A 26094-nucleotide genomic window follows, 5' to 3' on the forward strand; every position below is an offset into this window, starting at 1 on the left:
GCTGGTTTTAGTCTAACTGGCTTCTGCAACACAAGGGTACATTCTCTGAACATTACATGTCCCATCCACCTGCTACCTGCTTTAAATTGTATTGGCTGATTCCTCACCAGCCTTACAATATTTTATTGTCTTACATTGCTTCTGTGTTGCAGTATTTTTATTCATTGTAGGATAACAATGGGGTTTTGTTTCATCTAAAAATAACCCAGGACTTCACTAAACTATTTTCAGCCCTGCAGTGGTGAGCCCAAATAAATCATCTGGTTGAGGTGATGCTCAGCAGCATCTCCAGCAGTGGCCATCAGTCAGCAGAGGGATTTGTGCTCCCATCCTGAGGCAGGACACTTGATGGATGCAGCAGACAGTTCTGGGAGCTGGAATGTCTCTGGGACAGGGTCAGAGCAGCATGTGATGGTTGAATGTGTCCCTTGATGTCCAGTGACTCTGCTTTGAACAAAGCCCAGATTATGGTCCCTGAAACCCCCACAGACTGTTGCAAAGCAAGGGTCTGTGTTAAAGGGGAAAAAAACCCCAAAACTCTTTTTTTTCTCCATTAACACTTTTATTTTAGAAAAAGAGTCTCTTGGTTCTCTGTTGGTATCATCAAAGATTTGATATTGTGCCACTCCTCAGCACAAACTTTTAAGGTTTCTGGTGCTCACAGCTGCCATTGGAGTGGGTGACAGCTGAAGACATTCAGTGTATTTTCAGATGGACACACATCTGGGGAGGGATCACTCAAAATATCTGCACTGAGTGGTATTTAGGGCTCCTGTGTACGATAAAACTATTCAGTAATAAAGAAGGCTTTGTGTTACCTATTGTTGTAGCAGGGAATGAGAAGAGATCAGTATTCCAAATATAATTTCTGAATAGAAATATCATGGGATGTGTTTTAATTTTTATTCTTGGTCATGATTACAAAGGGGACAGAAGCTGTGCCCATTTCTCCAGTTACCCTTATTTCTGCCAGCCAAGGTAACTGATAAAGATGGAAGTCAGAATTAGTCAATATTAGTATTGTCTTGCTGTGGCTGATGCAGCCAAATGCTTGTTTATCTTAGTCTCTCTAAGGTCCTCATGAAAGTTTAACAAGTTGGGAGGCACACAGATTATTTGTGTTCTTCATGATGCAGTTTGTCTGGGTCACAGCTCTCCCATCCCGGGCAGAGGCTTCCAGACTTTGTTCTCCTGGTTTGTGCTTTGCACTAAACATAGAAACCTTTTCCTACCCAGTGTCTCAAAGGGCATGGGAGTGTCAGATGAGTTGGGCTGCCCAGCTGATCTGCACATCAGCTTTCTTGTTAGTCCAGAACTCGTTCAGACTTTTCTGTTTTGTTCAGTTTAGTGTTTTTTGAAATGTCTCTCATTTGTTTTTCACTTCTTTTCATAGCAGACAGTTTTACCACTCACTAGACCTTGCTAATAAGCAAAATTCTCGTTTCTGAGAATTCTTCCAAGAAACCTAAATTTTCCCATTTAATTTTAATTTTCTAAGCAGAATAGAATAGATCCATACTGATGTGCTTCTATCCAGAGGTATCTTAATAGATTTCTAGTCCACGAAGGCATTACTTAATCATGCTGTACTTGCTTCTTTTGACTACCAGCCATGAATATTTTAAGAGCAGTAATGCAATCAGCACACCTGCAGAAGTATTGATCATTTATTGCAGCCACAACTTTTGATGTCTGATATTCTGCAGTTGAATGCTTTGTGTTTTCTGGGGCTCTGTAATTCCCTGCCCCGCACAGACTCGGTTCTGAATGACTGCACTTGTATTTGGTTAAGGCTAATGAATCCCAGCAAGGATCTCTCCTTGGAGAAGAGGAGGAGGGGGACAGAGCACATTCTTGTGTCTGTCTTGCCCACTTTCCCAAAGATAGAGAAGCTGTGATTTCACTGACATGAGGCCAGTTAATGAAAGCAGGTTTGACCTTATGAACTTGAAGTATGCACGGAGGATTTGAAATCAATTGTCCCTTTGCTTCTTCAAACTGACTTCAGAGTTTGTCAATGTTAAAATTTAATTATTTATAATGGGATTTTCAAGGCTTCTGAAAGGGGGCTTTGTTTTGTTTTAGTAATTTGAAATGCTTGCTTCTAAACAGCTTTTCAGCTCATCCATAATAAAACCATTGGCTGAAATTTTACAACTGAGAAGTACTAATTTATGTTTGCTTACATTGAGTCTGATTAGCTTATTTATAATTAAAGAGAATTGCTTTGCTTATAATTGTCGCTATGTCATCCTTTCTCCCCTTGACTTTTCTTGTTTTCTAAACCCAGATTTAGGTCGTTCTCGAGAGCTCCAGTATGTTTATGTGGATAACAACATTCACCTGAAAGGCCTCCCATCTTATCTGTATAATAAAGTCATTGGTTGCAGTGGGTAGGTATGAATTCATTCAGATTCATTGTGTACCTGTCCTTGGAAAACTTCTCCTGTGTGATGCAGCTAGTTATTTTTTGTGTGTCTGTGATTGACCCAGAGCTGATGTTACTTGGAGGGGATCACTGCAGCTCCCTACTCTGTTTTATTTTTGTAATAAATCTTCTGTTAATTGCTGACTTTTGACTATTTTAGTATTAAGGCATAACAGTGAAGTTACTCTGAAAGAATTTGTAATAATAATGTAAGGTCTAGAGCTGACTTTAAAAGTTGGCCAAAAGTGTAGGCTTCATAGAGTTTCCAGAACTAAAGAAAGAACAAAATAATTTTAATGTATTGCAGCATCTCTTTGTTTCTAAATGCTCACATTTCTGTAAGTTGTTGGCCACATCTTGAAAAGTTACGTACAGCTCCTTCACGCATTTTCCATCCCAGTATCAGCTTCTTGTAGGTCTTGGTACCTACTAACTAAAGTGACTTTTTTTAGGAGTTATGGATTGACAGGTTTATTTTTACATGTGGATTTTAAAAATATCCTGGGCTGTCTCATGTTTGTGGTTAGAATGCAAGAAAAAAGTGGTCTGTGTAGGACACTGGCTTAATTCTTTCTGCCCTGACACTGGCATAAATTAGGATCAGCACCCCTGATGAATGGAGCCTTGCTGGTGTAAAACTGATCAGAAGAGGATTGTCCCCATTACCATCTAATTATAAATTTCTGGTATGCTCACTCTCAGCAGATCTCGCATTAAATATAAATTCCCTCTCTCCAGCCTGCACTCTGCTGCAATATGGGAGATGCTGAGTCTTGGCATTTTAAGGTTTTTCTAATATTCCCATGTCAGCTGCTTGGTGATATTTAAATACTTGCAGTTGGATTACAGTTCTGCTGAACTGTGTGACTCGCAAGCTTTTACTAATTTTGTTTTTCAGGAAGGAGAAATTCTAGCCTTTTTTCTTTCAGAACTGATTGTAAATTGTTAGACAGACATTAAATTGACCTTAAATTTAACAGAATTGTATTGAATGTGACCAAAAATAGTAATGATAATGCAGGAGGTGGTCCAACTGCCCTGCCTTTCAGGTGGTTTTATACAACAACCATGGTTTTTTATTTTTTGGGGGTTTTTTTAAGTTTTCATTTTATACTCAGTGAAAAGAATTTTATCTTTGCACTGACCTTTGTGAAGATCCTACCAGTTCTTTTTGCTGTTCTTAAATGTATAGTGCTGGTGAGACCACCTGCTACTGTTTCTGATATTATATTATAAATCTAGTACAGAATTATATAATCTAGTCTTAAAAATCTGGTATAGAAGAGACTAGAGGAGTTGCAAGTGTTGCAATGAAATTGATTCTTGTAATGCCTCTGTGGAATGAAAAGTGATTTTCTTCCTTAATAATGAATAGTAAAAAGAGATAATTTCTAGTAAGAAAAATGCTTGTATTTGTGCACTAAACAGATCCTTGTCTTTGTTGTGAAACCATCTTGAAACATTACAAATTATTTTTAAGAAAAAATTCCAGTAGGAGAAGAGCACATATATATTGTTAAGAAACCAAAGGTTTTATTTGTTAATGTGCTAAGAGACTTTAAAATTGTGTAATAATGGTCATGTGAAGAATTTCTGTGTTCTTTCCAAGAAAGCATTAGTAACCAGGCTAAGGTTTTCATGGGTCAGGCAAGAGTTGAAGATCCAGGCTTTAGTGCTCTGTCTGGCCCTCCACTGGAGAATAAAATCTGACAAGCTGCTGTTACTGACATAAAGCTTGATTTCTGAAAATAGAATATAAATTGCCTTGTGTAAGTATTGAATCTCTGTCTGGGCATCCTGCAGTCAGACTGACTGAAAAAAGTCTTTTATATGAGAGGTGATGATCTCAGCACTCAAAATAAATTTTGATCTTATTTTTTGCAGATTGGATTTCATAGTCCCCAGTTAGGGATTTGTCAGTCTTGTTGAAGGCAGCCAATAGGTGGTCTCAGCTTTTTTTTCCTCTCACTTATTTATCCACCAGGCTTCTTCTGCAGCTCCTATTTTTCCCCAGCTGTTAAGACCATCCTCTATTCCAATTTTTAACCTCCATGGATTTTATGTGTGGCATTAATAGCCTCACCCTTTACATAAAGTAGAGCAAATGTCCCAGCTCTGAACTGCTGTAAGGAGTTCAGGGTTTGTTCCTTGGTGAGGTTGGTATGGAGTTATTCAGCTTGAAAATACAACATTATAGATTTATTTATTGTGATAACTAACTCATTGGGAATGGATCATTGGAATACTGGATCTTTGAATTCCCACTTATATTTTAACCTCACGAATGGGAAAGTATTAAATATTTAGCAAGAGGCTTATTGACTTGCTTGCTGTTTAATGCTGCTGTTTTTTGGTTGTTTCTCTGGGCTGTTTCTCCTTTAATCAGAAGAGATGAGATTTTTGTTGTCAGAGAAGTGCTATGAGACTTCTTTCACATCTGATAAGGTTGAGAGTGGTTACCTCCGTTTTAGGTCTAATATCTGGGAAGGCTGACAAATTTGTGTTTCTGTTCCATTTGTTAGGACTGGCCCTAACAAGTTGCTCTTGGCTTCAAATTTCAGTTGTCATAAACAATTCCAATTCCCCTGTTGACTTCCCCAACCTCTTAGTAGAATTTTCCTATGCGTGTCTCTCTGGAATGATCGCTTGCAACAGGGATCACGTAAAGAGTTATTATTTTTACTACAAGCTAAGTTTCTCTCTCTGGATCCAAATAACCTTCCCTTTCCATATATGATTTGGGAAGGGCAAGGCTTATAGACTTATTAGGATATCTTCCCACTACAGCATGGCTGTTGTTTTTATTTTTCCTTTATCTGCCCACCCCATGCCCTCCAAAGGAACTCTGGATGGGGAAAGGTGTAGTACAGAATCACCCAGTGGCACTTAAAATACATTTTTTTGGAGGGCTGGAGTTTGCCTCGTGTGTTATGGTTAAGAAATCCATGATTGTTTTCTGCTGGTTGATCCAAGACACGGGAAGCAAACTGTTGGGTAGGAAACTGCTCCCCTCAGTAAAGGATTTACTGAAAGAGGCTAAAAGAGATTGTCACGTGGCAAAGTAATGGGCACGTAGCATACGTGGTTCACCCCTTGGGTGTGTTCTCATCTCTTTATGTTATTTGATGAGTAATTCCTCCAAATGTCCCGTGTCTAGCACATCACAGAAGGTGGGAATCTGTAGAAACATAGAATCATAGAATAGTTTGAGAAGGGACCTTTAAAGGTCAACCCCACCATGCACTGCTCTCTGCAAGGAATCCTTGAGGGGTGCTGCACTGGAGAGCAGGATCAGGCTTACTTTGGGTTGGTCATCTGGGTTTCCCTGTAAAGTTACTTTTATGATTTTTTTTCTAACCACTTTCTAAATGTCTTGTGTCCTTCTAGTTGTGGTTCTCCAATTCAAGTTTCAGAGGTGAAACTGCTCTCTTTTTCATCAGGCCAGTTAACTGTGTTCCTGCCAGCAGAGGTGAAATCTATAGGGACAGAAACAGATCATGTCCTGCCTTTGCAAGAACTGGCCATGAGGACCCTCTATAACACCTACTACAGGTTTTTGAAAGGTATGAAATGTTCTTCATTTTTCAGATTACAGAAGGAGTGAAAGTGTTTTCTGGCAGTGATAGGAACATTTTTAACAGTTCTTCAAAGGCTTGGGCAAGGATTTATATTTTAAAAGATTTATTTCATCAAATTATGTTTGAAATGCTGCATTAGAACAAAAATGTCCAATATCAAAAACCAGAGTTCCAAAGACTAATTCTGAGGTCAAGTGGTGCTTATAGATGGTTTCTTACTTGAAGCCTGTATGAAGAAGGGCACTTTTTTTTGCAGGAGAAACTCTTTAATGGAAATAGGAGATGAGAAATACAGTTCCTGAGGCAAGATCAGATGCATCAGCCAACAATGCAGCTCCTTGCCAGGCAGCACACTCCTAAACTGGCAGACTTGTTATACATAAGGCAGAAGAAATGCGAGCAGCCCTCGGCCATTTCAGCACAGCGTGACAGCTGAGCTGCTTTAGTTCTGCCCCAATTCAGGCTCTCTGCTCTAAAGTGGCCCTTGGCTCATCTGGTTCTGCATCATGCAATCACATGAGTTAGCAATATCTGATGATAACCTGCAGATCCTCTCAGATCTGGATGTGTTGTGACTCCCCACTGTTGATGCTATCTTGGGAACTCTCAGCTTTAAAGGTCAAAGGAGAAAGCGGAAGAGTGGAGAGTTCCAGTGGGAGGATTAGAGGGGTTATGGAAAGGGTCTCTTTGTACCTTGGCCCCTGGAGTAAATCCTCACTGCTTCACCAGGAGAAGTGCACAAGGAGTCTGCCTTTTCTCACCCACTTGTGACTTGCACAGTCATTTCTGGAATCCAGCTGTGTGGATGTGGTTCCTGAAGTTGCCAGTGAACTTTGGTGTGGGAATGGGAAAGTGGTACTGCAGAATCAGTTTAAGGGATGGTTTGTAAACAGTTTTATACAAGGCTGTGAGGGTTACACCCATTTTCAGCCAAGATGCAGAACCTGAAAAAGATGGATTTATATATCCATAAACACCCAGCCATAGCTGTGTCCTGTTCTGAGCGACCTTATTAAAGACTGTGGGCATTAGCACTGCAACAGCCCAGCTTTGGTGAGCAGGAGCAGGGCCTGTGTCAGGCAGGTGTATGATAATGCTGTGCTGGGGAAGCAGGTGGCACATATGATTAAAGTAGCAGATTTCATCTGTCACTGCCTAAATTTGCAGTTTCAAGAGTGCTGTTAAATACTTGGCAGCTGCTGGGGAAGTGACAGAAGTGACTGGACTACTTTTCCTCAGTCTTTGCTTGGCTGCAGAGTGTGACCTTTTCTTTCTGACGCACATGTCCTGCTCGTCCCCTCCTTGGGGCCCTTGTGGTACATTGTGTCTGGGGTTCAACCTTGCAGAGGTGGAAAGCTGAAACCAGTGTGATACCATAAAACTGATTTATCAGGTACTGCATCTTGTCTTGATTACTCAGCACCTAAACTCACTCACCTGTCTTGCTGTCTCTCAGTTTCTAGATGGAGATTAGCATGTGGGGTTTAATTTATAAAACACTGTGTGGTTTGGGCCAGGCCTGGGAAAGTGATGGCTCTTTCCCAGGAAATGACCCTGGAGTCCCTTTTGGTGAAAATGATGGCATCCTGTAGGCTGTGGGGGAACACTTAACAGATGAGCAATGTATTGATCTTTTTAGAGTGGTCTCTTTGGTTGGGCCTGTGAGAATTATGCTGGGCTGGATTGAATTTCAAGTAATTCCAAATACTGCAACTCTCCTTTTGCTGATGATGGAGTTTGGGCTTTGTAGTGAGGTTAGCTATCCTGCTGGATTGGTTGCTGAAATATTTTAATAAAATACTACTGATGTCCTTTTCATAATGTATTACTATTAGTTACTAAACATGTCTAGATATCTGTGTCTAAAAATCCTTCATTATCTTTTAATCCTTTCTAATATTTGCTCAAACTATAATATTTTCACCTGGGTATTTTAGCCCAGTTAAACTTATTCCCACAGATGCTAGACTTGTACATTTAACTTCAACTTTTTGAATTTAGGCATGGAAAGCACTATGTGCCTCACTCTAATTGTGGTAATTTGTATTACCTCATTGTTGTTTTGACAAAACCTTAAGAATGTGAGGCAGCTGTTTTCTGAATTGTTCATGGATCGTGCTTGTGTTTGCCTTTATCATGCAATCATTTTATTATAAATATTTTTTGTTTCTTTTCTTCTCTAGATTTAAACTTTCTGACTCCAATCTCACTACCCAAAAGCCTCTTGGAATTGCTGCACTGTCCCTTGGGACACTGCCACCGCTGCAGCCAGCCTATGTTTACCATTGTCTACCCAAAGCTCTTTCCCTTGAGGGAAACTCCAATGGCAGGATTGCATCAAGGGTAATTATGCAGGAAATTACACTGGGGTTTCATCTAGGAAGAAAAACACCTTATGGAACAAAGCATATTCTTAAGGATATTTTTTTAAACTTAGCATTTCAGATCTCAAGTCCCTAGCCTGTGATTGCATGTATATGTTGACAAATATTTTATTCATGGGTCAACCAAAATATTTCTGTTAGACTCTTAAAAGGGTGTTCAGATATGCTTGTCTCAGATTGCATGTATATGTTGACAAATATTTTATTCATGGGTCAACCAAAATATTTCTGTTAGACTCTTAAAAGGGTGTTCAGATATGCTTGTCTCAGCCTGGTGTAAGACAGGAAGGGGTTTGGATAGGATGGATTGAGCTGTTTGTGGTAGTGCAGCACATGCCTGGCAGCTCTGTGCCCTGGGAAGGAAGTGGTACCTAACACCAGTAATTGCCCTGATGGTCTCTGAATTCAGATTGCCACCTCCAAACAAAAAGTGCTGCAGGATCAAGATGGAAAAAAACTCTAGAGCTTAATTAAAATGTTCTGCAGTAAAATACTCTTGTTTTAATTTCCACACTAATTAACTGAGATATGCTGTGGAAGCATTCTGCATAGGAACATACATTTTGTAGCAATACATGTTTTTAATAATACTTCAGTTTTATGGTTGTAGCAGTTGTGAGAGTGTCTACAAGATTCACAAGTCAAGTGCACAAGCCCACACAGACTTGCTGGCCTACTGGACAGTACAGTCATAGAAGGGACTCAAAATAGGGATATGGTTCAGGGAATGTTGCCTTCATGTATATAAAGATATAAAATACCTTTAAGGTGAGCCCTGATTGCTTTGCAGTGATTCTTTCCCTAATCCTTATTAGTCTGAGTGGATACTGTAGCCTTCCATGAGCCATAATATCAATTAATCCAGTTTCTGCAGTGGAAAAGCATCATCTGAGGAATTTCAGCTTGTGCTATTTGAAAGGTAATAAAGGGAGTTTAAAGCTTAGTCACTTGGAGTTAAACAAGCAAAGGTGATGTTAGATTCTTGTTAGAGAATTCAAGTCAAGCCATTAATTACAAAGCATATACCTAAAGTATAAGTTCCTGTCTAATGCAGGAGCACCACTTAGTTCCTGGTCTGTGGAAATCCATTGATTTGATAGTGGATTTGATCTTCCATTAAAAGAAGAAGCTGTTTTTCCATAGGAAGATCATCAATAAAAGAGCAGAGACTAATGGGTGGTTCAGGTTGAAGGTACCTGTTTTACACAGCTGTATCCCAGCCTGTTTTGCTGTGAGTTTGTAACATGAGAAGCATCTGATTTGTAAGCAATTCAGCTTTATGAAATGAAACAACTTAGGTATGCCAAATCTGGGCAGCAGCCAGAGGGCTGCATAAATGCTATTTTGGAAAAGCCATCTTTCTTAGAAAGATCTGATTGCAGAGATTGCACACTTCAATTTGCCACTCTGTTACACTTCAGTCATATGTCGAAATTCAGTGGATTTCATGTTGAGTGAAATAATTAACTTCCATATTACAGTCATAATACTCTTAGTCATGTTATAATCATGCTATAAAGAATATCTTTCAAACATTCAACAGTATCATTTTCTAAGAAAATGATGGAAAACTACTGGCTAGTCACTAAATCCATCTATTATCCTGAATAATTCAACAATGTGAGAGTTTGGACTACTTTGTAATTAATTGCTAAGCATTGCTCATTGTAGAGGATACAGTTACAAGATGATAGACATTATCAGTAGACACCTTTAGGAATTATAAAATTTAAGACTCCACAAAAACATACTTTAGAGCTGTTTTGGAAGAACACTATATTAACATTCAAAAATGTAATAATTAAAAATACGTATTTCTGCATGGTTTTCACTTGTTTCAAAAATAGTTATCATTTCTTCCCTTAGACAAGAATGTACTGTGTTCTGCAAAATGCCTTTAATGAATCCAATCTTAAGTAGCTGACATTTGATGCAAATCCACAGAAAATGAGATCTAAACAGGGCAGCCTGTCATCCTTATCTCTGTAGCTTGTGCACTTGACGTGGTAAGATTATGTGGAATTGTGGAGGTGTGATAGCTGGTTTAGAAAGATGTGAAGGACAGGGTTTCTGTTCTAAACAGCTTAAAGTGACCATGAAAACACACAGGGTAGGATCCTGGGCATTTGAACAGCACTGATTAGCACATGCCACATCCATGCCAGTAACTCCTGCCTGGATTTCCGTATCACATTCTGTATCCTCTTAGAGGGAAGGAGAGTTACGTGTTGGACTGGATTTCTGTAGCTGAAGAAGCACAGATGCCATGAGCACTGGGTAAAGTGTGATTTCTGGGTTAGTGAAGAACAGATCTGAACATTTTGAAGGCAGATCTCTCAGTCCCTGGCAGGCTGGAGCAGGAGCAGGGTCACTGTGAGGCTCGGATCACGCTTGCACAGTGCCATCCCTGCTGCACTGCGTGGCACGGTGTGACAGCACTGCCTGTCACTCATCCTTTCTGAAGATCTGCTTGTTCACTCTGCTAACCAGGGAGGACACTGCCCTTCAGTCATGGCATGCCTACAAGCAGTAATTTAAGAAACACACGAGCAGGGCCGAGGCTGCCCAGCTATTTTCCTGTCAGCTGCTAAACCTGCTGGCTGTGACACTCAGGCACACCCTGCTCAGAGAGAAAAACCACACACTGCTGCTCTAAACCCAGTGCATAAGAAACCAGGAAGGTTTTGAGAACCCCTACAGTGTTTCCCTGCCTTGGTGTCAGGCACTCAGAGACAGCAGATGAACCTGTGCTTTTTCTGGGCTGTGGAGATGGGCTAATCCTGTATTTTACAAACCAGCACGTTGTCTGTGTGGAATGCAGCCAGGAGCTTTAATCTTTACTGACAACTGTTCCCCCCCCCTCCCCTTTTGTTGTTTTTTTTTTCTTCTAGGAGGACAACTGTTAGTTTTGTGGCATACTGCTGCTCCACCCAGTGTCTGCAGACTTTTGACCTACTGAGTTGATAAACATTTCAACCTCCTCAGGAGTGGTGCCAGTGTAAAGCTGCGTTCGATGCCGTGTCCCTGTGGTACTGGAATACCGTGTGTGCTTGTGCCAAAGCAGCAGAAGTGCCCAGTCAGGAACACTCTGAGGCACTTAAATCCTGCCCTATCAAATCTGGATGAACTGCAGGAACTTTTCAGAAGTGTAAATACCGAGCTTTTAAAAGTATTAATTTCTTTCTCCTCCAAGGCAGCACACAAACCAAACACATTCACAGGCTCTGACTTCAGGATTTCCAGTATTTTTCAAATGTGCCTGATTTCAGGTTGACCCATTGCATCATTTGAGGCAGTTGCATTCCTCTAACTGGAAAAAGAAAAGTTCAGTTATGGCAAACAAATTTTGACTTATTCATCCCTATCCTCTTCCCCTGTACAGCTGCAATCAGGTGTATTGATGTAAGCCTGCAGAAACCTTTGATGGATCCCAGTGACTTTTCCATAGAATTCAGCCTTACTTTCTCTCTCTCATCTTAATGTTTACTGCAGCAGAGTTATCCCAGTTGTATACCAAGTCTTTGACAGTTCTCTGTGGTATTTAAATCCACATGCTAAAAGCAGATCTTTCTTTCTAGTATCATTAAATACCACAGTTATTTAATGGGAGTAACTAGGATATGTCTGGAGACTGAAGATCCTGTTTCAGTGAAGGCTGGTACTGATGCCTACACTAAGGACTCTTGCTCCAGCATGTTTGAGGGTGTGTTGTCTTTATTTTCATTGCTTTATTTTTAGAAATAGTTCTCCTTTTGTTCCATGGAATTCTTCAGGAAGAAGACAACTTTAAGTATCAATTTCCCTTGGAAAAAATCCAACTAGTAATATGATAGTAAACCTTTATATTTATTGTATTTTTACAGTTGCAGGCTATAGATCTGCAAAGAGCTGGTCTTGATCTTTTTCTAGATTCAGCATTTGGCTGATTTGTCCAAGTGTGTCAGTGGATTGTGTGCCTTGGAGAAGGCTGGAAGTCCAGGAGCAGGTGTGTATCTCCATGCACAGGTATATTTGCACACATGGATACCTGCACAGAAGGGCTGGGACATTTGTTTTTATACATTAATGGCAGATTTGGTGCAAATTGCCACTCACTATCATATTTGTGGGAATCTCTTTTTGTTACATCTTGTTTATTTTAAATAAAGAATGAAGGATGGAAAAAAGGCCCAAAATGCCTACGTGACTAAACATTTTGATTTTATACTAAAACAGTTTATACATGATCGGCCCCTTTTGATTTGTTTTTGAATATATAATATTTTTTAAATATAATTTGTTCTTCTTTTTTTTACTTTCTATTTCTTAGGTATAAACCACTTGTTGATTTAGCACAGTGTGCTGCTTTGTGCAGTAGGTAGTTACAAGCTGAAATAGATATGAATGAAACAGTTTGTTATAAAAATGGCAAGATAAAGAGACTTATTTGGTAGTGTATTAGCATATGTTGTGGTGAGGTGTGCGTACTTTGAAGGCAGGAGGCATTAAAATGTTTTCCTGTTGCCAAAGAAGCATTTGTTCCCTCTGCAGGCTTCCTGGCATCTCTTCAATAAATAGAGTATCTTAAGAGCTTAAAAGAGTACCAGAAAGGCAGTTTTGAGGGTGGAATTTTTAGGTTGTGCATGTAACTTGTAAAAATCTTTCCTGGTTTTATTGGGTTGGTTTTAGAGAGTTGAAGTAGCATTAAGAAATGTAGAACTTAATCATTCAGGAATGCAAGTATCATCTACTGCTTAAGAATTGTGAAACTTTCTAAAATAAATCCATTTATTGAATCTGCTTTGCAGTAGGGGAAAGAGCCATCTCCAAGCAGCCTTGGTGCTTTTGGATTTCTGTCTGTGTCGTTTCCCAGGTTTGTTTCCATGCTGGAATCCCAGCAGGCCCAGCCACCCCACAGGGTTCACTGCTGAGGCAGCAAAATCCACCTTCAGCTTTATCCTTTTCCTTCAGTACCTCAGAGCTGAGATGTAACCTGCCCGTGTACAATTATATCTGTATCAGAAATGTGCAAGTGTAGGACAGAATCCACTTTTGTAAAAACAGATGCTAAAAGCTATGGTAGTGTTACAGATGTTAATTTTTATACAATACTCTGATCGGGATTTTTCAGTATTAATTTTTACTGTGGCTTCCTCTGTCTTTGAAGGAGATGTTTTCTTGGAAGTTTTTGTCCTCTTTTTATAGCAAGTTGTAGACTTGAAATCACAGTTTATATCTGAATTCAGTCTGTAAATACTATTTTGGAGTTAAATCTGGCTGTGATCACCTAAAAGACATCAGCATTTGTTTTATTAGGAGTCAAGAAGAGTGAAGCTTGATTTTATTATTATAACTATTTATTATTTTTTCTTCTTCCCATAATCTAATTATTTCTTATTGAGTCTGCATCAGTCTCTTTATTATTGTCTCCAAGTGCAGTTCAGAAGAAACTTAGCCTGTTCTATAAGCAGGATGAATCTTAACTAACACTTTAATAGATGATATTTCAAGAATGGAATGTTCAATAAATAAATGACTTAAACATGCAATTGAAGCTGAAATGTCATACCCTATTTTTATAAAACAAAGAAGGGGAAAGCCAATATATAGACTGAGAATGCAGCTTAAGTTCATGTTTGATGTTTTGGGGTTTTTTTTGTATGAACAGTGTTTGTATTCATCTGTATCTTTGGGTGATATTCTTCTAGATTAAAATAACTCCATTCTCACTTGTCCAAATTTTTCTAAAGTTGTTCTGCTGTAAGAGTATTTCATAACCAGCAAGCATGAGAGCCAGCTATGCAAATTGCAGAGAGGGATTTTGTTGCTGATTGAACTGTGCATCACTGCTTTTTCAAGATGCCCCAGTGCTTGGACTTCTCTGTAGTTGGTTTGTTTCTGGGTAATTTTTGATTTCTTGCTCTGGTTTGTCAGGTTAGCTCCCACCTAGGTAATTTTTTCTGTGTACTGCAAAACATCAGGTGCCAGATGTTGAAAACAATTGCCATCTAAAAAGTTTTTTTGTTAACAGTAGATCTTAATTCTTCACTTAGGGTGGAAGCAGGAAAAGTTTTTTGATTTCTTTTTTCTCAAGGCATTACAAAGAGAAAGGTGCAGGAGAGGGATGAGATAAAATAAGTCTTTAACCCATTGATACTGCTATAAAATTTTTCTAAGTAAAGATTAACTGCAATTATAATTAGGGATCACAGCCATAACTTTTGTTTAAGTTGTGATAGTAAGCACCATGTTAATAAAATTCCAACCCTATATAGAGGTAGCTTTTGGTTCTGCCATGAAGAAAATGGAGGAATCTCTGGCTTTGTTTAAAAATCCTTTTGAGGGCTTTTGCCATGGACACTGTTACATTCAGAGCACAGTTCCTGGGAACCTTCCTCATCATCTCTCAGAGGATCAGAAATGCCCTTTCCTGTGCAAAGAGCAAGGTCTAATATAAAGAAATGTGTATTTTTCTGTTTTGATGCTTCTCCTGGGCTCTTACCACGGTTCATTACAAGCCTTCTATTTACTTGGTTGTGGTGAGGTTGAGATGTTGCTCTGAGCAGAGCAGTGCTGTTTATTGCCAAGTTGGCTTCAATTCCTGCAGATTGAATTCTGCTGAATCCCTTTTTCTGGCATTGAGGGGAGCACAGGACTGTTCTAACACCCGTGTGGGAGCAGCGTGTCAGGTTCTACTGCCAGCCCAGCCCAGCTGAAGCCTGCAGTGACAAACCTGCCACTAGAGAGGACAACTGGCTTTTCAGGGCCACTTTGGCCCACCACAGTACCACTGATAACAGAAGAATTTTTGCCCTGATGTCAGTGGATGATGGGTCAAGTTCTAGTTGATGAGAGGGAGGAATGTGTGTTGCCATCTTTGTATTTCTTGCAAAAACTGGGACGACACCAGAATCCATGGCTGCTGCTCTGTCTGCAGCTGCACTTCCATAATTCCAAGATGTGACTATCTTTGCCTCTTACCTCCCTCTTAATACTACTCATGTTGTTGCAAAATGTTATGGTTAACTTGTGATAGAAGAGGCTGAATAAATTGAATCCAGAGTTTTTATTACTTTTTTGTATTACAGATCTATTTTGTAGGAGACCGAAGGTCTGGTGGAAAGAAATGGCAATGTTCATGTGAAGTCTTCATTGCTTTTGCTTTTATGTGCCCTTTTTTGGATTATAACTTGAACTCTGTTTGCAACTGAGTTCATTCTGTGTCTGTGGAAAGCACATGTGCATTGCTTTCTTGCTCTGTATTAACCAAATGTCACTTAGTGTGAAGGTGAGCTTGCTAGATGGTTTATTTAAAGTTAGTGGTGCGAATTATTGTATGTGCTTGTTAATAAACTATATTTTTGGATAGAATTACCATTCATTAAAATTAACTAAATTCTTGCTCCTGGGACTATTAAGCTATGTTAGAATGTAGCACTTAATTTACATTTCAGTTCATTTGCATGGTAATTAGCTAATAAGTCTCTTGTCCCAAGGCTGAAGAGGTGGGGTGAAGACACTTAAAACACTCCCAAGCCCAAAACACCACTTCAATTCATTTAATCCCTTTGTCTCAGACAATGTAGTTCATCAGATCTTGCATAATAGGAACAAAACCCATATGGAAACGTTACTTCAGACCCTTCCACGGATTGATCAAAAGGAAAATAAGTTTCTGTAGGGCTGTACTGCCACCCTGACAGTCCAGAGATGAGGCTGTGGTTCATGGATTCCTTACTAAGCAGCATTCAGCAGCTTTTTTTCCTCATTTAACAGATATCATGGGAACAAGGCTGCCAAAAATAAGTAGAAATTAAGCATCTGTTTTTCCAGTTGTTTCACTCCTTGCTATGCAGCATTTTGCTTCAGTCAAAGCTGCTGCTCTCCATGTTGTGATGAGTTCTTTGAGCTGGATGCTGCCTGGATTTCTGTGAGTGTGTTGGGTGAATACTCAATATCTGTTCTCCATTGAGACCTGTGGTGGCCAAGGTCACTCAGATCAGTTGGAAACCTTGCAGTTTCAGGTGCTGTCCAGACTTCCCTGAAGCCTGTTTGGTCTTTAGTTTACAATTATTTGCCTTTTTTGTATTTTACAAATGACAAGGTAACTTTTCCTGCCCTTGCAATGGAGGTAACCTCTGTTTGCCTGGCAGCAGGAGGAGGATGTGAGTCCCTTAATAAATGGGAGAACAACCCTTAACCTATAACTTTTACCAGCCACTGATGTGTCCCTTATGAATTAGAAAGAAAGAAACGGGAGAGCTTAACATCCTTTTCCTTTGCAATTAAAAGTACTTGGCATAAATGCAAGCTAAGTGGAAACTTCAGTGAGTGAATAATGCTATTGTATGCAGGAAATGAGAGGAGCTGAGATCTCACTTGGAAAGGCACTGGATGTTTTGTGACTTCTAAGCCAAGATTTAGGGCTGTTCTGTGTGGTGACATTTTGAAAACTTGAATGCCAGGTTGAACCCACTGTATCTGTGTCCCCCAACTTCAGCTACAATTTAATGTTGCAGTAGAACCCTCTCTGAAGAACCCCACCAATCGTCCCTCTAGCTGGCTCAGGACTATCAGATTTCTGTCTGCTGCTTCAGCAAGAAAAAAAGCAGGAGTTGACCATATGCTTTTTTTATCTTTTCACATTTTAAATAATAAACCCCTCACGTCAGGCTCTTTCAGCACCCATTGTGCCCTTCAGGCACCTCCTGCTCCCAAAGACCTTGACACATCTGTGAGAGATCTTGAGTCTCAAGAACAGTTCTGTTGTTGGAGGTGCTGAAGTGATTTGCCTTTCTGATGATGCCTTCCAAGTGGCAATCAAGGGCTAATTTCTCAAGTACCCTGATGCTCTTTTGTATGTTCATGAGGAATGTAAATATTGACTGGCTCTTTCTGCCAGAGAGAGCTGCCACTCGTGGAGCCCTGTCCTGGTGCTAAATATGACCACAGCCACGTGCTGAGGACTGGCCATGAAATCACAGAGTGTGCTGAGCTGGGAGGGACCCATAGCATCATCCAAATCCTGGCCCTGCCACAGGACACCCCAAGGTGTTCTGCTGTCATTTGCTGTGAACCTCACCAAGTTATTAGGAGGGTTAATCTTTTTTCTCAAGATCAGTTGAGAAAGCTCTCTTGTAATGAAAAATGCAATACTGTGTTTGTTTATTGATCAGCACTATGAATGTTCTCTAAGTGCACTATTATAACAGCAAATCAAGCTATTTGATTAAGAAAGCAAAAAAATGCATTGTTAAATCCCATTTTGGTGCACATAGGGTCCACTGGGAACACTAACATTTTGTTTAGGAATGAGAAAGAGAGCTCATAATTCATCACAAAATGCAGGTACGGTCTAAAGATGCTGACGACATTGCCCGGATCTCGTGAAAAAATAAATTTAAGAAGATGACCAGTGTTCCTTCTAGGGGTAAATATCAACTAATTGTATCAAATATGCCCCATTTTGGTTTTTTTGTGTTTTGAATTCCTAAAATTCGGCACTTGTAGCTATCATTTAAATCTTACTAGGTTTCCTGTGTACTACAGAGGTCTAACCATTGATTTTTATTGTTCAAGCCATTAGAAGAATCAAGCTGAATATTGTTGGGTCAGTTTGTGATAGCTGTGATTGCTTTGCTGGCACTGAAGTTCCAAAGCAGTCTGAGCATGGCCTTGAATTTGGCTGCCTTTGATTTTGCTGTGTCTCTGTTGGCTCTCCAGTTTCATTTTGCAAAAAGCTGAATCAATGGAGATGATACATGAAGAGAAGAATTACCAAGAAAAACAGCTTTAACTTTCTTCAGAAAGCCTGGCTTGGAATAGGGCTGGCAAGGTCTCCTCTATGAATTCCAGGTAAATGCTCCTTTTAAAGCAGGATAAAAAACAGTGGGTTGTAGGCAGTAGAGAACCCCATGTCTAAAAGTACCAAGATTAATTATTCTCTATATTCACACCTTGCTGTTCTATATCTTTGTTTCTATAAAAACTGAGTAACTGCCCAATAGGGAGTTTAGTTGTATCTTACATCTTTGTAGAATTAAGATTGATTTTATACTTCTGACACACTCATTACTCTTCACAGTGTAATGCCTCTTCTGTTTCTCTGCCTGTATAGTTGTAAATAATAGCCCTTGTTTCCTCCCTCAGTCCTCACTCCTGACCAGAAAATGTTGTTCTGCTTTCTGGTTGGAAAACAGACCCTGTTATGACCAATATTAGAGCAGTTTGTTACCTGCCCAGTGACACAGGTTTGTGCTCCACCAGAGACACCACCTAATCACATTTCTGCACAATGACCTGGATCACAAATACGTGTTCTGTTCTGGCTGCAGATGAACTGAGGGATATCTAACTTGAATTAATGAATTAATGTATATTAAATCAGTATTTTGTATCAGGTTTTTAGATCTAGCAGTATCTAATCCTGGCTCTTAAGCCTCCATGATGAAACGTGGGGGCTCGAATTTCTCCAGTAGCTCGGTCTAGACTGTAGCCAAACTTCTGTCTGATCCCTATAAAGATACTTTGGAGAAGGTTTGAATTGAAAACCTCTATTTAATTATCTCCTTTTTCCCTCCTCCCTCCAGGAGGCTCAGATGGTGCAGGAACTGATACCTGCTAGCTAGAAATGTCTTTCCAGGTCAGTGTTGTGCCAGCTGTGCTCCCGCCGCGCCGGTGTCGCGCTGGCTGCCCGCCCTGCCCAGCTCCTGCTCGCTGGCCCCGAGCTGCCAAGATGGAAAATATTGATTCCAGTCCATCTCATTGAAGTATTATCATGAGGTGTTCACAGACATGCTGGGACTGGTCTTTTACTTACAGGAACATTTATCCAGGGGGATCTGGTGTGTTATGTAGCAAGGAACTGCAAGAGGCAGAATGAATTTACTGTTTTCACTTACAGTCAGTAGCCTGAGACCTTACTGTGGCTTTAGCTATTCTTGATTAATTTCATATGTGGATGCTCCTATTCCAGAATAAAAGTGCCTTGTTACGAAAGAATTTAATTCCTTTAATTTCATTTGGGAATAAACATATCCACACACCTGGTATTTAAATCTGAGAGAACTATTTCTTTATAAATTTACACCCTGTTCTGTTTTGGATCAGACCTTGTGTGTAGCTAAATCCTTCTATTTATTTAACAAGATCTGATTTATTGCTCAAAATTCTTTCTTTTGGGAAGTACCTGGTTGGAAAATAAAAATTCTACTTGCAAGGATAAGACTGGGTGGAGAGGGGGCAAATGAAAAATTGTGAAAACAACTGGTTTGGAAGCACTGCATTGGAAAACATTGTTACATGTCAGGTCTTATTCTGCTGTTTTATTCTGAAACATCTGGCTTTTGACACTTAAAAAAAACCTATTTTGATGTTTTTCAAATTGAGAAATACAGCTTTGAAACATGGCATGGAATATTTATGTTTCCTGCCATGAAAATGTCTTTTATGTCTCCATCATTCTATTCTCTGGTACAAACACAGCTGGCAGGAATGGTTTGGACCGACTTTGCTCTGCCTGGGTGTTAAGGTAAGAAGCTGCCCTCAGAAGTCACTGTCTGTCACAGCCCTCCTTGCTGGATGTGGTTTGAGTTCCATGGGCACATCCCAAGGTCCCAGCACTGCAGTTTGCTCCATGTCCTGTGTGAAGCTGGTGAGGGAGGAACTGGTGAGGAGATGTTTTTCTCTCTGACAGTGTCCTCGGGCCTGCTGAGTGGCACAGTAGTGCTGGGGACATGTTCCCCTTGTTGTCTGTGTCCCAGTGTGACATTCTGCTCTGGTGCAGGGCTTTACTGTAAAGCTTTCTGTGTGTTAGCTGCTTGGATCTGGCTCAGCTGCCAGAGGGGTCCTGCTGTCACGGGAAGGATGTGCCTGTGCACAGTGCAGCATGTGCACTCTGGATGCATAAGCACAGGGGAGAGCTTTCCTAAAGATGTATTACTAAGCTCTTTAAGATTTAATGCTTTCTCGAAGTTCAGACTGGTGTAAAGGAAGGCTTAAGCAGCTTAATGGGTTAAAAAGATCCCTGACTGTGTCCTTCAGACGGTTTAGAGACCCTGCAGCAAGCCAAGCGGGCCACCTGTTCCTCTCCCAGACAAACAGGTTCCCCCCCTTGACCTTTATTCTGCCACCCTTCAGTTTTGCCTGGCCTGGCTCCATGTGTGGAGTGATTGTTCTGAAGTTTGTCATTGTTTAAAATGCCACTTGCCAGAGTTTAATGTGCACAGCTGCAACCTGAGCCATCGCCGCGTGTTAATAAGGCTAAAACCATTGGACTGACACCAAAAGATCTGCTTGCACTTGGCATGTCATAAATTAATATCATTCTTACCTGCCAGGGATGATTCACTGCTGGCTCAAAGTGCATTTAAACTTTGGAGGGTGCCAACAAACTGGGCGGTGGTTTGACCTGCCACGTGGCCCGGGACTGCTCTTTCCCTGCCTCCGCCTCGCCGCCGCTGCTGCAGCGTGTGGGGAAACAGAAGCTCTTTATGGCCTTATGAGAGCTCGTGTTTGTGCCGCCCTGGCCCTCCTGCCCCCAGCTGCCAAAGGGCTGGCCTGTTTGTGGGAACATCTCACTGCCTTTCCAGTTCCTGCCTGGACTGCTGCTGCCTGCTTTGGGAGCGGTCCTGGGGGTTAATGCTTCACTGGACCGTGGCCTCTTTTTGCAGCAGCTCCAGAAGGCTCTCATCCCACTGACCCTGCCTATCCTAGGCAGGCAGGTTGTGCCAGCATCCCAGAAACTGCAGATAAATTCCATGTTAGAGGAGCACAGTTGACCAGCTAACAGCTCAGAGCAGGTGGGTTAAGCTGGTGCCCAGGGTAGGGAGCCTTGGAGGCGGGAAGGGATGGCCCCATGGGAACGGGGAGATCGGATTGCAGGGTTATATGCCAGAGGTTGAACGTGCTCCCCGGAGCTCAGACTCTGGGGCTCCAGTGTCACAGCAAGTGCCCAGCAGGGAGGTGCTGCTCGTCCCCAGGGATGTGCTGAGGGCCAGCAGTGCTGCTCTGTTTGTCCAAGTGCTTCCCAGCTCCATCCAGGAGACTGCAGTGCTGCCCTGAGCTGTTGCAGGGCAGGGACACAGAAGGGATGGGAGACAGTTAAAGACATTTTGCCCTTTCTCCTTGAAGTCCATGGATGGGGAGAAGGTGGGTGTCTCTGGTGGTCTGGGGAGCTGTTCATATATCTTTTATATAATGACTTGAGATTTATCTCCTCACACTTTTTGCTCAGGGCTAATGTGTTCCTCATAAAATACTGTGAAGGCATAATGAGGTCCTTCAGCTAAAACTGCTCTTTGGTTTTCCATGGTGTCCCCATTGCCTATTTACTTTGGCTCATCCAAATCATTTGTTAAATACCAGGTTTGCATAAGCAGTCCTGTGTGGACTTAGGACCCCTTAAGCCTCGCTGTGGACATTAGGAGGGAGAGAAACAGCCTCCATATCTGTCTGTGATGTGTTTCAGTCTAGAAATCCCAAGTGCTGCAGGGAACAGGGTGTAACCATGATCTGGTTAGGGGTAATTATGGTCGGCAGTGCCAGGAGCAGCCTGCAGCCCTCCTCATGTTCCCCACCACAACTGCACACAGCCTGGCAGCCTAATCCTGATGGAACTATTGCATTATCCTCACCACTGAATCCACTGGCTTTTGTTTTCCTTTCCAGCAGGGAAAAAAATAAATTATAAATGGTCTACTATGTGTAGGTGAATAATGAGGAATCCTGGAAAGGGGTCATCCTATCCAGCAGGACAGACAGGAGACCCAGTTTACCTAATGACACGGTTGTGGTCGCCTCCAGAAGCACGTTCAGCGCCAGAGCAGAGGTTAGACAGTGTCTAGGACAAGGATTGCAGCTCTCCTCTGCTCAGCTTGCAGACACGTGGTGACTGAGCTGCATAAAGGCTCATGCTGTCTATATTTTATTTTGTGGGTAGTGCGGGCTGTTGGTTTTATTATTTTCTCTTTATGCAAGGCTGACAGGGAGCGTAGAGCTGGTTGCTGGGCAGTGGGGATTGCAGTTGGTAATAAAGGTCTGTTTTCTCACTTCCTCTATTTTTGTCTCTGGGCAGGATGAGGCACATCAGGGGAAAATCTGACTTGAAACAGAAGCTCAGTTTTTAAGTTGGAGTTAGACAGTCCTGCTGAGAGAGGTTTGCTCACACCACAGCTGTCCGTCAGCTCGGGGCACAGCGCTGAGGCCGCTCGCGCACGCAGCCCCGGGGTGCCACGTCCCTCCTGACACATCTGGAGGGGACACTCTCACTCCAAACCCCTCATTAGGTTGCCAAATGACATTTTGGTGCCTGGGGCAGGATGTCTGCTTGGTTGTCCCCCAGGTCTTGGGAGCATAATGAAAAAGTGACACCCATGCTCCTGTAAGGAGGGAACGGTCTTTACCAGGCATGGAGTCAGGACTCCTGAGTCTTACACCTTTTCTTCCTCTTTCTGGCTCCTGTGAAAATGCTCTGTATCCTGTAAGCACAGAGATGTCTCTGTGTGTGAGACCCTGCTGGTGATCTGTTATTTGCAGGAGGATTTTTTTGTTTGCAAGGAGAATTTTGCAATCACTTAGTGCAAACTTTTCTCTGGAAGAGTTCTGGTTTCAGTACAAATCTCTGAATCTCTCCAGGTGAGTCTGTTTTCAACAAGGTCACCGGATATCCTCACATCTGCTCTGATGAGGAGATGAATGAATCCAGCTGAGCTGCATTTTGTGTGTGCCCTCTCTAAAATGAACTGCAGAGCTGATAAATTCTTCACCCCTTGCCCCTGCCAGCTCTGCGAATTGCAGCTTCTTTCAAAGCTGAAGTGAAAAGTGCTGGAATGCCACGGCACCACTGCAAGTGTCACTTGAGGGACAGGCTGCAACAAGCCTGAACATGTCCTAGAGCCTGGAAGTGGGAGTGCCAGTCCCTCTACTCCAGGGACAGTACTGGGATGTGTTTTTTTTTTCTTATAACTTCATTTGGAAGCCGTGGAGAATCAGTGCTCAGCACTGCTGTAGGCAGGAGGGGAGGACTTGTCCCCCTTGGTATTGGTGGTCAGTAGATGTTGCAGCAAGAGCCTGTAGCTGATGTTTGTGGATTTTGGGTTTTGCTGTATAAAGAAGATGAGGATCTGGCCTGGGGTGAGGGTGTTTGTGCTTTGGCAGAGGGTGTGAAAGGAGAAACTCCAGAGGGTTGGGCGGCAACACGCTGGTTCTGTTCTCTTCCGTAGATGGCCTTCCGGAGACACGCTGGGCGAGTGGAAAATGTAATGAAATTCCCAGAGCCTCCTGGTGCACTACCAAGGTATTCCTGCCAGCTTTCCAGCCCAAGATGTTGGTGCAGCTGTAGGGGCCCGGGCCACAGATAGAGGTGATTGCAGATTAACCCCCACCAGGGCAGGATTGCTGAGGGAGAGGTTTTCTTCACCTGGACAATAGCCCACACACTCACCTTTGGGGTAAAATGAACTGAACCAAGAGCTCACAGTAGATCAAGCTCTTTTCAAATTAGCTTTATTTTTTAAAAGCTCATTTGTTTGTTCTGCTTCACAAACTGAGCAGTACAAGCAACAGTAAAAATGTGGTGCATCCCAAATTCTTGCTGTGAGGATGGGTTTCGTGACCACTGCAGTCTGCAGAAGGTCTTTAGATCCAAACCATCTGTGGGGCTCAGAGTATGCAAACTATTCATGTTGTCTTAAAGATTTACCAGAGAGCAGGGCCTCAATGTGCTCGAATCTGTAGGAAAACAGAGACCTGCACCACTGATGGTCCTGGGGGTCTTGTTTGAAGCTTCTATTGAATAGATTGATCATTGTCCTGCAGCATTTAGTGATGGAAAAAGACGCAGGGAGGGGGTTTAACAAGTGTCTCATATGGTTTGTGTTGTCTCTGCTGTGCTGAACCTTTCTTTCTGCTCACACAGCAGGGTTTTGCTTTGCCTCTGTTTCCTTTGTGCAGATGGCAGCAATAGGTTTCGTTTCCCCCCCAGCCGTCAAATTAACAGCCTTGGCGAGCTTTCCTTTGCTGGCTAGTTTTGGGTGGTGCTGGAGAATTGCTCCACTCAGTACATTTCCAAGTCTGGCTTTTTAAGCCAAGCTCTATAAAAATAAACTTTTTTTTTGTTGTTTATTTGTTTGAGAGAAAGGACCTTGGGAAAGCAGATATGAAATTTGCTCTGCCTGTATTTTGTCCGCTGAAGGAGTTGGCTTTGAGTTGCATTAGAATAGCAGATTGGCTTCTTGCACAAATCTCCCACAAGCAATGGGCTGAATTGGGAAAAGCTGGTGGGCAGAGGTACTGGAAACAATCTGAGTTACAGCATCTGCAGGAGGGACTAATGAAAACTCTGGCCTCGTATCTCCAAACTCCACAGCGAAGCTGCTCGACCCACCCAGTTGCACTGACCAGCTTCAGAATACCATGATATCCTGAGCTGGTGAATGTGCAGTGTGGTTTTCTTCTTATTTACTCCTGTCACAGTAACCCAAATGAATCTCAAGGAGCAGTAGCAGAATGGCAGCCCCTCACCATGCACTAGTACCAGCATTTAGCTTACAAAGAAATTAGTGATCTGAATAGCTCCATCAATACCAATGCTGATGCAAGTGGATCTGAACCAGAAATAGGTGAAGGTTTGGCTTTATTTTACAAATGTAACAACCCAACCCAAAGGAAGATAGGAGCAGAAGGTTTCCTTAACCTGTGCAGAAAGCTTGTGGGAGGGACATAAACTCAAACTGAGCCAAGTGCTCCTGAGCCCTTGTGCCTTTACTACATATAAATAAATCATGTGTATATTTATAGTAGATATAGTTTATATGCTGAGGGAACTTAGCACAAATCAGAAGTTCTTTCATTGCCTGCCTGTGTGCCTTTCTAACTCAAAAAACTCTGCTCTTGGCACCTCTCTGTAGTACAGCAGCATGTGTGGGCACATCTAGGTTGGAAGCTTTGTGCATGCTTGGTGCATCTTCACCTTCTGGGTTTTACTTCGTTGCAGAAACCTCTGCTGTGCCAGGGACTGCAGGACCCAGGCTTTTGGCTATCTCCTGTATCTTGAGGAGGTAATTTGAAGTAGTCACTCATCAGGTGTTTCATTTAAACTTGGTCCTGCTTGAAAAAGACCCTGTGTATCCAACATACTGCCATGCCAGGAACAACAAAAGCTCCAGAGCCCCTGCTCAGCCTCGCATTTGTTTCTCACATGTGTTCCAGGACTGCTCTCCTCAAACCTCCTCACTGGTTGTTTTCCTCTGTTGCTCGAGCCGTATGTCTCCGAAGGAAGGCCCAGCTCTGCCATTTGAACAATCCTCCTCCATCTGCTGCTCCTGCTCCTGGAGCTGTGTGCAGTGGCAGCGCGGTGACGCCGGGCCTGCAGACACTGCCTCGGTCCCTCTGGCACTGCTGTGCTTCCAGGGAGCCAGGCTGGGTGAGCTGTGACCAACTTGCATTTTAGTGCTGGGCTTCAGTGGTTTCAGTTTGTCAGGAATAAAACCACTGCCGTCAGCAATGAGGATAAAAATTTACTGGGCATTCAGACCTGCTGTTCCTGGGGAAACACCAGATTGCTCTGCTGCTGGGAGTTAGTTCCCAAATGTGGTCTTTGCAAACACAAAGAATAAGACCATGGACAAAATCTAGTCAGATCTACTCCACAGTCTCAGTTCTCTGTAGGTTAAACTTGTGCTCTAGGTTTAATTCTTCTCTCCTGCCCAGTTGGACTTTTATTTCA

At 42.0% G+C, this 26094-nt stretch overlaps 1 protein-coding gene across 6 annotated transcripts in view; it reads left to right on the forward strand.

The window, feature by feature from the left end:
* The window catches only part of LRRC28 (leucine rich repeat containing 28), a 51388-nt gene extending 37290 nt beyond the window's left edge, over nt 1-14098 (forward strand). For all 6 annotated transcript variants that reach the window (XM_064722120.1, XM_064722121.1, XM_064722123.1 and 3 more), the window contains 4 exons: nt 2291-2393; nt 5816-5991; nt 8190-8349; nt 11282-14098. In XM_064722120.1, coding sequence (XP_064578190.1) covers nt 2291-2393; nt 5816-5991; nt 8190-8349; nt 11282-11354 — 512 coding nt within the window. In that variant the 3' untranslated portion in view covers nt 11355-14098. The remainder of the gene's footprint in view (nt 1-2290; nt 2394-5815; nt 5992-8189; nt 8350-11281) is intronic.
* The last annotated feature ends 11996 nt before the right edge of the window (nt 14099-26094 follow it).

Source organism: Zonotrichia leucophrys, chromosome 10, assembly GCF_028769735.1.
Source record: "Zonotrichia leucophrys gambelii isolate GWCS_2022_RI chromosome 10, RI_Zleu_2.0, whole genome shotgun sequence".
Classification (NCBI taxonomy): Eukaryota; Metazoa; Chordata; class Aves; order Passeriformes; family Passerellidae; genus Zonotrichia; species Zonotrichia leucophrys.